Here is a 12087-nt window from a genome sequence, read left to right as displayed (position 1 = left end):
CAGACACCTTCCAGACTTCAGTTTCCACATCAGTAAAATGGGGAGGTAGGACTAGATGGCCTCTATATGAACCAATCTACAGAGATAAATCCCTTCAATCAAATCTGCCTTAGGAATTTCTTTGGGCAGCTTGGGCTTGGAGTAAAGAATATCGTGAATTCAAATCCAGCCTCAAAGTACTTACTAGCTAAGTGACCCTGGAACAGTCATTTAACCGCTGTCTGCCTCAGTTTTCTCATCTGTAAAATGGGGATAACAATAACACCTCCTTCTCAGGGTTGTTGTACAAGTCAAATGAGATAATTTATCAAATGAGATAATATTTGTGAAGCACTTGGCACATAGTAGGCTCTTCATAAATGCTTTTTTCTTTCCTTCATAACTCCTTAGCATGAAGTCTCACATTCTTATCTGATATTTGGGTTGGGTTGGGTTAGTAAACTCTGTCCTCTAATGGGAGGGTGGAGGGTGGAGGGTGGATAACTAAACCCCTCCAAAACTTTCCTTTATAGAGAGCAGGATTTGGACTTCTGTCTCACAGTCTTTTCCATCTACAGCTCTTCTTGGTTTCAGCTCCACAGAAAGATAGAATAAGATACCCCCCCCATTCCCAGATTCCTTTTGTGTGTTGTCTCCCCCATTAGATTATAAGCCCCTTGAGGGCAAGGACTGTCCTTTTTCTTAATTGTATCCCCAGGCACAGTGCCTGGCACTTTGTGAGTGCTTAATAAATATTTACTGAATTTAATTCAATCGTGACCCAGGATGCTAGGGCTTTGGCAAATTATCCTGGCATTTCACTCTGTGAGACTGGCAAGGACAAGATGGAGCTATCAACCTTTGTACTGTATTCCTATAGCTACACCTAAATCACTGCTTTCCCCACAACCATAAGATAGATGTACAGTTATCTGGGCTAGGTCTGCCACCAGTCTGGAATTTTAGGATCTCCCAGCCAGGGCTTTCCTATAACTACCTTGAGGCTGTTTTCCTTTACCCTCTATGTCCCTTTCACCCATCTCTGTCCCTCCCCCCTCCCCTCCCCTTCCTTCCCTCTCCTTGGTCCCTTGATTACCCCCCTACTTACATGCTCCCCCCCAATTCTCTGCATCATCGAGCCAGACTCCTGTTCCGACTCTGTTGCCCAATCCCTGGGCAGCCCATTTCCTGTTCTCAGTGCCTGACCCCTCTCTTTCCTGCAGAGCAAAGGGAAAATTGTCCTTTATTCAAGTTGCTCCTGCTACTTGCTGGCTGTCTTTCTCCTTCCTTCCATCCTGGACAAGGAGACATGTGGCTGCTCCGTCTCTTCATCCTGCTCTCTGTCGCAGGTAGGAGGAGCTCCAAGTACCCCCTCCACCTTACCTTCTCCCATCCCTCCCTTTTCTCAGTTATTTCCTCTTTCCTCCCTCTCCTCCAGTGAGAGAGGGTGAGAACCCAGGAGTCGGGGGAGGTGGGCTCAGCAAACCTGTGAAGTAGGTGGGAACTTTGGTGTGCACAGACCTCCTGGTCCTCCCCCTCTCTACAGCAACCCCTCCCCAACAGGCTCCTGACACTCTTATTCTCTCCTTTCTCCACCTCCTGGCAAAATATGTCTTCACCACAAAGGCATGGATACTTGGGTTCTAGTCCTGCCTGTGACTCAAACTCATTCCTCTCTCTGGACCTCAGTTTCCTCTGCTGTAAAATGGCAGGGTTGGTACAGTGGGAAGAGCACTGGCTCTAGAGTCAGAAGACTTGGGTTCAAATCCTGAATCTGAGATTATGACCTTCGGTAAGTCACAGCCTTCCTGGGCCTCTGTTTCCTCATCTGTAAAATGAGGCAGTTGGAGTAGGTAGCTTCTGAGGTCCTTTCCAGTCTAGGATTCTGGGTCTTTTATTTTCTCTGAAGTGTAAGTGCTTAAGGTTGTGCCCTCCCTGGTGGCCCCTTTTCATTTTAATAGAGATGAGTATTAATGATGGGATTTCCAGCGCCAGTCAGTAATGAGGGATCTTCTTTTTTTTATTCCTTTTTTTGGGGGGGGGAGAGGGGGCTAGGCAATGAGGTTAAGTGACTTACCCAGGATCACCCAGCTAGCTAGTAAGTGTCAAATGTGTGAGGCCAGATTTCAACTCAGGTCCTCCCGACTCCAGGGCCGATGCTCTATCCACTTCACCACTTAACTGCCCCTAGTGAGGGATCTTCTTGAGCACTCATAATGCCCCCAACACAGATGCGCACACACAGACACACTTTGCCTTAGTATAAGGTCAGTCTTAAGGGAGTGACAGAGGGAAGTATGTAACAGATGCCAATAATAGGGTTGCCTGACACTCTCTTGCCTTCTAAGCAGGCACCTCTGCCCTCAAACTTAGTAAGAGGAAAAAATAATGGAGAAAAGAAAAAAATGTTCTTTGGGAAAAGATGCTTTTAGCCCCTGAATCTTGGGCCCAACTCCACAAAGGAGGTCAGCACTGATGTCTCCTCTATCCATGAGGCATTGCCAGAACTTAAGTTAAGTGGGTCTTGCCTCAGAAAATTGGCCATTACAGTGAAATCTCAGTTCCTTTAGATCAGCCGAAATGATATAGGGCAGCCCTCTGGGTTGGGACTATGCGCTGGGCTGTGGCTAGAGTATCATCTCAGTAATCACAGGGATAAATAAAATCTCTGTAGGTTACTACTCAACCTTAGTGTCTCTTGGTATTTCTATAAGGCAGGTCAGTATCATAGGCTTTGCAACTGGCAGGAATCTCAGAAAACAAGTAGTACAATTCTCTAGTTTTATAGATGTGGAAAATGAGGTCTAAACAAGTCATCTAGCCAATAAGTAGCAGAATCAAGATATGAACCCAGATTTTTTATACCAAAAATCTGGGGCGCTTTCTTTGTTGTCTGATTATTTTTAAAATAAAATTTTATTATTATTATTATTATTATTATAGCTATTTTTAACAAACAAAAATCGATTTTCTCACCTTCTCACCTACACACTCCATCCACCACCACCATTGTACAGTGGGGTTTGAACCTTTGTAATAAATATGCATAGTCAAGCAAAACAAATTCTAGAATTTTGGGCCCTATCCAGAAGTGTATGTCTTATTCTGTACCCTAAGTTCATCACCGTTCTGTTCAGAGGTGGGTAGCCTGTTTTAACATGGGTGTTCTAGAATGGTGACTGGCTATCACATTGATCTGAGTTCTTAGGGCTTTCAAAATCATTTTTACAATGTTGTTGTTAGTATATAAATTTTTCTCCTTGTTCTGCTCACATCATTCTGCATCGCTTCGTAAAAATCTTTCCAGGTCTCACTGAAACCATCAGAGCTCTTGCCATGATCACATTAGCTCATTATCTGTGACTTGCACTCTCCTGTGATGAGTCCTTGGCCTCTCTGGCCAAGGGGGAGGGAAGGAGGGGGCAGCAGCCCTCAAGGAGCAGGAGCAGAAGCAACTTGCACAAGAGACAATTTTCCCTTTGCTCTGCAGAAAGAAGAGGGTTCAGATTCTGCTGACAGGATCTGAGTTGTTGGGACAATGCATCAAACATATCTTTAAGATATCTGTAATCTATGGAATGTGTAGGATAGAATCAGGGGACAGAGAGGACCACAGAGCATGACAGCTGGAGGGGAATCATAGAATGTCAGCACCAGAAGAAACCTTGGAGGTGACTGAGTCCAACCTCCTCATTTCGCAGATTAGTCCATTAACAAGCATTTATTAGATGCTTGCTGCATGCTGGGTGGGCACTATGCTAAGAGCCCAGTATATACAAATACAAGTAGAAAGACTGTCCCCACCCTCAAGGAGCTTACATTCTAATGGGGGGAAACTATATGTGAGAAGGAAACATTGATGGAAAGGAAGACAGGTACTTGGTGTGAAGGCATGCATGGTAGAGAAAGTCTGGAGCACAACCTGGAGAAGACAGACAGGAAAATACAAGCCCATTGAGAGGAAATGCCTTCTCTGGGGGATATCTAGTTAGTTAATAGCAAAACTGAGACCAGAATCCAGGCCTCCTGACGCTAACTTCATGTTTTTCTCTCTCTACAACAACCAAGACCCTATCACGATGTAGGGCCTAGGAGGGAATTCAATTCAATTCAAAAAGCGTGTATTAAGGGTCTCCTATAGGCAAAGTGCTGGGACTCCAAAGACGAAAATATATCTATATCTTTATCTATATCTATATAGCTATATCTATCTTTATACATACACATACACAAATACACACACATAAATGCTTATAATAAAGTCCCTGTCCTCAAAAGGAGCCTATAAAATTACAGTCTACTAAGAAGGACAAAGGAAGGAGAGAAGAAAGTACAAAATGATCATAGCTTCATAGCCCTGGAGCTGGATGAGCTCAGAGGCTTTCTAGGCTGATCCTTTCCTTTTACAGATGATGAAACTGAGCCGCAGGGATCCTAGGTGATTCATAGGATAGGCCATGTAAGTGGGAAGCATCACTGGTAGCATTTTAACCCAGCTCCTCTGACTCTAGAGTCATGACTTATTTCACTGTACTCTGTCAAGCAGAATGTTTCTTGCTCGTGGGTCCCCTGTAACTGCCACTAATGAGAACGTGGAGCACTAGTGCTCTAGAGCCAGTAACTACTGACTAGTAAGAGCTGATTGTTAAATTTTCAGTGTGAGTATTTATGCCTTGGGGCAGTTAGGTAGCTCAGTGGAGAGAGTACCTGGCCTGGAGTTAAGAAGATTCATTTTCCTGAATTCAAATCTGACCTCAGACATTTAACTAGCTGTGTGACCCTAGGCAAGTCACTTCACCCTGTTTCCCTCAGTTTCCTCATCTGTCAAATGAGCTGGAAAAGAAAATACCAAACCACTCCAGTATCTTTGCCAAGAAAACCTCAAATGAGGTCAAGAAGAATGGGACATGACTGAAACAACTGAACAACAATTTATAACTCAGAGTATTTATAAAAAATGTATACCTCAGAGACTGGCAAATGCTACAAACGAGGGTTTGATTTGTTTCATTGATTGTTTCTAAATTTAAGAAACTGATAGAGAAAATTTTAAGAATTCAGATTAAATTTAGAAGTATGCTGTGTATATATTTTCCGGATATCTAGTTGTGAAACATTTACCAGTACACCCCTAAATTGGAGTTTCTGAACCTAGTTCTCCAACAACCATTCCCCCATTGCTCCCTCAGCTAAAGAGAGGGGCCCCCAAATCAGAGCTGTATTTGTTGCCTAAAATAACCCCAAAACAAGTCAGAGACAAAAAGAGAACAATCTATGAAAAATGAGGAAGCAAAAAGAACAAGGCAGGAAAGAGTGGGATGCTGAAAAGTCACCAATCAGACCCTAGAGACACAGCAGGGGAGAAACAGACCACTGAAAGCCTCTCAGACTGGGAAACAATCTCAGAGGTCATCATCTCTTCCCACCTATACTGAACAAGCATCCCTTTCCCATCATCCATGGGCAGCCAGACACTGCTTGAAGACCTCCAAGGATAAGGAGCTCACTTTCCAACCCAGCCCAAGCCCTATATCCCCCACTGTTGTTATTGTTCAGTTGTTTCCCTCGTGTCTGACTGTTTGTGACCCCATTTCGGGTTTTCTTGGCAAAGATACTGAAGTAGTTTGCCATTTTCTTCTCCAGCTAATTTTGCAGATAAGAAAACTGAGGCAAACAAGATTAGGTGACTTGCCCAGAGTTACACAACTAGTAAGTGTCTGAGGCTGGATTTGAACTCAGGGAGACGAGTCTTTCTGACTCCAGACTCAGTCCTCTATCTACTATGTCACCTAGCTGCCCTGATTTTACTCTGCTTTAATTCATATAAGCCTTCCTACTATATTTCTAATATTTTACTAACACAAAAATTGCTACTGTGAATACTTTGGTATACATGAGACCTTTCTGTCTTTGACCTTCTTGGGGCTTATGCCCTGAACTGGTCCTGCCTATTCTTTCATCCCATATCTGTCTCCCACAGAGCTCTGCCACACCCATAACACCACAGTACTGCAGGCTGTGGAGGGCCAGACCCTGTCTATCTCCTGCCCTTATGACCCTGCAAAGTACTGGGGGCAACTGAAGTCCTGGTGCAGGCAGCATGAGCAGGAGGGGCACTGCCAGCATGTGGTTAGTGCTCGCCGCTCCTGGCTCATAGCCTTCTTAAAGAAGTGGAATGGGAGTACAGGCATTGCCGATGATGCCCTGGCTGGAAGGCTGACTATCACCCTCAAAGACCTCCGTGCCCACGATGCTGGAGTCTATCAATGCCAGAGCCACCAGGGTGGGGTGGCAGACATCCTGCGGAAGGTGATGGTGGAGGTGCTAGAGGGTAAGTAGCTGTATCGCTGGACCCAATTTCAGAATCACAGAACAAGGAGCAACTAGGTGGTGCAGGGGATAGAGCACTGGCCTTGGAATCAGGAGGACCTGAGTTCAAATGTGACCTTAGACACTTACTAGCTGTGTGACCCCAGGCTGGTCACTTACCCCCTTTGTCTCCAAAAAAAAAAAAAAAAGAATCATAGAACAAAAGAACTGAAAGGAACCTTAGAGATGAGATCACCTGGTCTAACCCTCCCACTCTATGGAATCAGAGACTGAGGCCCCAACAAGTTTATTGAATTGCTAATATCATATGGTCATTCAGTAGCACAGTCAGGGCTTGAACACAGTTCTGATCCCAAGTCCGGAGTTCTTTCCAGTGCACAATCCTATTCTGTGTCTGCTCCTGTTAGTGTCCTGTTAACGTTGGCAAGCATAAGCTGTATTCCCAATTCCCCTTCCCCGTCCCTACACACACACACACACACACACCACACACACACACTTATTTAATTCCAAGCAAAAATTTTTATCCAGGTGAAGACTGGCTCAAAAAAAAATATCTAGGGTAGCCTCGAAGGGGAAAAGCAGAAGAGGTGATGTCACAAAGGAAATATGCAGCTTAAAGGGTCATGAGGAAGAGTAGAAACGGTAGTGAGCTATGGCTGAGAGTCAGTTGATTGTCTAGACTTAAGAAAGTGGTAGAGAAAATGTTAATGCAGTTTAAACTTAAAAGAGCGTGTGAATTTTTTTTTTCTAGAGAGCCACCTGTTAAACATTTACCAGCAAACTACTGGGTACAGGGGGTCAAGGACTGAATCTTTAGGTCTTTTCAGTAGGAAATGAGGAGAAAACTTTCCTTTTCCTCCCTCTGGCTACCTCCTTGAATAACTGCAGCTCTCATTTCCATAGCAGAATGGGATCCCCCCAGCACAGTCCTCAAAGCAATGGACTCAATTTTACATACTTCATCCAACAAACATTTATTAATCTCTTACCAGATTATAAGTGGGGGCACCTGGGTGGCACAGTAGAGAGAGTGCCAGGCCTCAACTCAGAAAAACCTGAGTTCAAATCTTGCCATAAACACTTCCTGTGTGACTCTGGGCAAGTCACTTAACCCTGTTTGCCTCAGTTCCCTCACCTGTGAAATGAGCTCTAGAAGGAAATGGCTAACCACTCCAGTAACCCTGCCAAGAAAACCCCAAATGATGTAATGAAGAGTCAGACACAATTGAAACAACCTAACAACAACAACAATATTCCAGGCACCATGCTCAGTGTTGGAAATGCACAGAGAGGCCAAAAAAATGGTTCCTGACCTTGAGGAGCTCACATTTGAATGGGGGAAACAATATGCAAAAAAATTGTCACGCAAAATATGTACGGTGTCAATGAAGCTAATCTCAGGCTAGGCACTAGCTTTAAGGGAGACTAGAAAAAGGTCTCTTGCAGAAGGTAGGATTTGAGCTGAGTCTTGAAGGAGTCAAAGAAGCCAGGAGGCAGAGATGAGGAGGGAGAGTGTGTCAGACATGGGAGAGAGCCAGTGAAAAGGAATAGAGTTGGGGCTGGAGTCTTGTAAGTAGGCCTGCAACTATATCATAGGGTATGTGGAAGGGAATAGTTTAAGAGGATTAGATAAGTAGGAAAAGGCCAGATTGTGAAGGGTTTTAAAAGCCAGAAAATTATAAATTTGATCCAGAAGATGATAGGATATTGAGCAGGGCAGTAACATGGTTAATCCTATGCTTTAGGAAAATCATTTTGGTAACTGAATATTCTCCATTGGATTGGAATAGGGAGAGAGGTGAGGCAGAGAGATAAAACAATGGGGTATTGCAATAGGTGATGAGGCTTTGCACCAGGGAAGCAATTGTGTGATTACAGAGAAAGGAACATACATTGGAGGTGTTATGAAGGTAGAAACAAGACTGGGCAGCAGATAGGATAGCTGGGATAAGGGCCAGTGAGGACTTGAAGATGACTCTGAGTTTGTGAGCTTGGGCAACTGGGAGGGATGGTGGTATCTTCCATAGTAATAAGGAAGTTCAGAAGAGGGAAAGATTTGGGGGGAAAGACAGTAAGTTCTGTTTGGACATGTTGAGTTTCAGATGCCTCAGGACATCCAATTCAAGATATGCAAAAGGCAGGTGGTGATGTGAGACTGGAGCTCAGAAGAGAGGTTAAGGGCGAATATTTAGGTCTGGAAATCATCCATATGGAGATGTTACTGGAATGAAAGCTGATGAGATCATCAAGCAAAATAATAGAGGGTCCAGGACAGAAACTTGAGGGATACCTGTGGTCAGTAGATGTGACCTAGTTTGTGATCTATCACAGGAGACTAAGAAGAAGCAGTCAGACAGGTAAGAGGAGAACCAGAACACAGCAATGTCATGAAGATGTAGAGAGGAGAGAATGTACAGAACAGAGTGACTGACAGCGTCAAAAGTTATAGAGAGATCAGGAAAGATAAGCATTGTTTTAAAAGGGGGGGCTATCATATCTGGCAATTAAGACATCCCTGGTAACTTTGGTGAAAGAACATTCAATTTAATGAGGTTGGAAGCCAGATATTGGAAAGTTTAGAGGAGAATGACAGGAGAAGTGAGGCACTACATATAGATGGTTGTGAATGGCAGTAAGATATACTCTTTGATATACTCTTTGAATAGGGTAAAAGAGAGTTTGCTGGAGAGGTTCCTGGGTTCAAATTTCACCTCTGCTACTTAGTACCTGTGTTACTTTGATCAAGTCATTTCCCCAGTCTGTGCCTATGATCTCTAACATCTACCACTCTAAATCCATATGATTTTGAGTTTGTATATACAGAGCTGGGAATGAGCAGCATAGAATTTGCCATCTCTTTCCTTTGGTGACCAATGGAATGTAACTTCAAGGTGGTGGATTAGTGTTAAAAGAGAATGGCACAGTCTATGGCTATCAAGCAGAGATAGAAGCTGACTAGTCCATGAGGGGATCAGACCTGAGATATTAGTCCCAGGATCTCCCATTGTATCTCATTCATACTCCTCAAGTGAACTGTTGGGTCCTCTCCAAATGCTTCACTCATCCCCACACACGTCCTCCCCTTGAACAGATTTCTTGTGATAACCCAAACCAGATTCCATGAAACCAAGCAAATCTGATCCTTCATACTCTAAAATCATTATACAGACACTTCCTTTCTTGAAATATCTCTCCATTCGACAAATACACTGAGAAGGCAAATGAGAATAAGTCACCTCCTTTTCACAGTCCTCCCACACCTTCTCTGAGCCCTGAGGAAAGAAATATAATGCTGTGGGGGCTCTCTGTGGGGGAAAGGGGTATGCAGTGGATTATTAGAAAGAGGAGAAAAGAGGAGCCTTAGAAAAGAAAAACAATGCTTAGCATGCTATGGGGCCATCAAAGGATGTTGGGGACCTTCTCAGTGTCTGAATCTTTGACTGCCTCACAGAGGTGGGGAGGAATGGGCTGGAGGAACAATGAAGTTGTCTTCCATAGATCCGCTTGATCCCCAAAGCTCAGGAAATTCCTGGATCCCTGAAGATCCCCAGATCTTGGAGAAGCCCCAAAGTCCTGAGGACCCTGAAGTCCAACCCAGCATCTCCAGGTACAGTTCCTTAATCCTAACCCACTTTCCAGGAAAATTCTAGGTTGCTGCTAGACACCAGAAGTTGAACTAGTTAATGCAGGTTCTCCCCTAACTTCTGATAACTCCATTTGGGGGCAAGGAAGAGACATTATGAATTGAGGAGGAGCTCCTAAGATTTCTCTTGGCTAGAGTTTCCTGGAGAGGGGACAAGTGAATTCTATCTACTCTGTGCCCTCAGTGCTGCCGTCTCCCCTGCCAAGAGCCCCCATTTTGTTTTGAAGTGAGGAAAATTTTATTAAAAATTAGAGTTATGCAAAAGTTGGAAGGAATGCTACCCTGGGTGAAGAAGATATTAGGTTCCCCATCATGAGACATTGTTAAGGAAAGACTAAATGACTACTTGCTGGGTATATTATAGAAGGGATTCTTGTTCAGGTAGGGTTTGGACCACATGACCTTGAAGTCCTTTCCACCTCTACAATTTGTGCTACTGTCTTCCCAAAGGAGCTTCTCAGAAACTGGGCACCCACTCTCCTCCACTGTCTTCTCCTTCCTGGTTGCTGGACTCTTGCTCAGCAAACTCCTGGCTGTAGGGTTCCTCTGGGCCATAGCCTGGCACAAAAGGAGCCAGAAGATGAAACCAGAGAGCAGTCACAGTCATGGGTACCAGCTCCAACCCCTGCCAGGTGAGTGTGGAGAGATGTCTAGCAAAAAAGGGATGGGGAAGATACGGGGACATGATTTGGGGCTGGGAAGAGAGGATATAGTGTGGTATAGTGGGAAGAGCACGGTCAAAAGACCGTGACTTTCAGATCATGACTTGCCTACTTAATACCCGTATGGCCTTGGGCAAATTATCTCCTTTCTCTGGGCCTCAATTTTCTCATCCTCATGTGATCCTCACAATGACCCTAGGAGGTAGATGCTATTATTATCCCCATTTTATAGAGGAGGAGACCAAGGCAGACAGAGCTTAAGTGACTTGTCCAGGCTTTCTTCTAAATGTCTGAGGCAGATTTTGAACTTGGGTCTTCCTAAGTCAAAGCCCAGTATTCTGTTCGCTGTATCACCTATTTACCTCTGAGAGTCCACATTCAGCTCTGACTTTCCATAGGGTGAGAGGGAAAGCTGCAAAGATAATTGTTAGATTGTTCTGTATTTTGCAGGGCAAGATGAAGTCTGATAGGAAATTCCACTCCTGGGGCCAGGAGGAGGGAGAAGAGGAGCAACCTTTGATGACAGCCAATTTTCCACACCTTATTCCACCCCACCATAACCTCCAAAACAATCTCTGAGCCCTCCTGAGGCACCACACACTAGTCAAACTACTAATATGTCCATTCACTGATTCTCATGGGCCAACACATGTGCTCTACCTTGGTGGAACATGCATAGACCTTCTGCCTGCCTTGTGAAGGGTAGCAGCAGATACCTCTTTCCCAAGTCTCTCTGCTTCAAGACGCAGCTAAGAGAGTTGAGCAGGAACTTGTAAATAGAAACAAGCAGAATTCTGTAAAATATGTCATTAAAGGAATTTGTATATAGAAATCAGACTTTTTTTTCTGTTTAAGGTTAGGGTAGTCTGGATTAAGAGCCCGGGAGAGGAAGGGAGATTTTGAGTGGGGACTAGAAGGAGAAGTATCTGGCCCCTTGAGGCACCAAGGGCCACTCAGTGGCACCACCATGCTTTCTCAGTCCCCCAAGCTACTGACTCTCCCCTCTCTACTCCCATGCCACCATGATCCCCTTTATTTAATCAGTTATGCTGTAACATATGTATTAGTCAAAATATGAGATATGTATATATGTCCACATGGGTTATCTAAATATATAGATTGCAGCTTGTGGGTGGCATGGGATAGATATCTCTGGAATTCGGCATACCATATTCCAAGGGAGACTGCAATTTCCACCTTGAAGGGAACAGGAGAAGGGTGATGGCTAAATACTTGCTTTTTTTCTCATCCATGTATATGAGGAGTATAAGGCTAGAAGTGTTATCTACCTGCCCCCTCAGATATTGGTCATCTAGGGGTAAAAGTCTAGGTCAGAAGAAAAGCCATTTCTCTGGTAATTTGTTTTCTATTTTTAAAATATTTTTTTAAGATTTTGAAACTAAGATTTTAAGCTTTTTAAGATTTTTAAGATTTTTGTTCTCTGTGTTTTTAAAAATGTGTTCTCTGTGT

The 12087-nt window shown here is 44.0% G+C and overlaps 1 protein-coding gene across 1 annotated transcript; it reads left to right on the top strand.

The window, feature by feature from the left end:
- The first annotated feature begins 1185 nt into the window (after nt 1-1185).
- On the top strand, nt 1186-11449 carry LOC114053487 (triggering receptor expressed on myeloid cells 2-like). Its single transcript, XM_027876588.1, has 5 exons — nt 1186-1328; nt 5960-6310; nt 9811-9919; nt 10406-10587; nt 11068-11449. Exons 1-5 carry the CDS (start codon nt 1289-1291, stop codon nt 11082-11084), a joined length of 699 nt encoding a protein of 232 aa, XP_027732389.1. The 5' UTR covers nt 1186-1288; the 3' UTR covers nt 11085-11449.
- The last annotated feature ends 638 nt before the right edge of the window (nt 11450-12087 follow it).

Source organism: Vombatus ursinus, unplaced genomic scaffold (genome assembly GCF_900497805.2).
Source record: "Vombatus ursinus unplaced genomic scaffold, bare-nosed wombat genome assembly UNPS02014811.1, whole genome shotgun sequence".
Classification (NCBI taxonomy): Eukaryota; Metazoa; Chordata; class Mammalia; order Diprotodontia; family Vombatidae; genus Vombatus; species Vombatus ursinus.
This window is presented reverse-complemented; position numbering and strand designations above follow the sequence as displayed.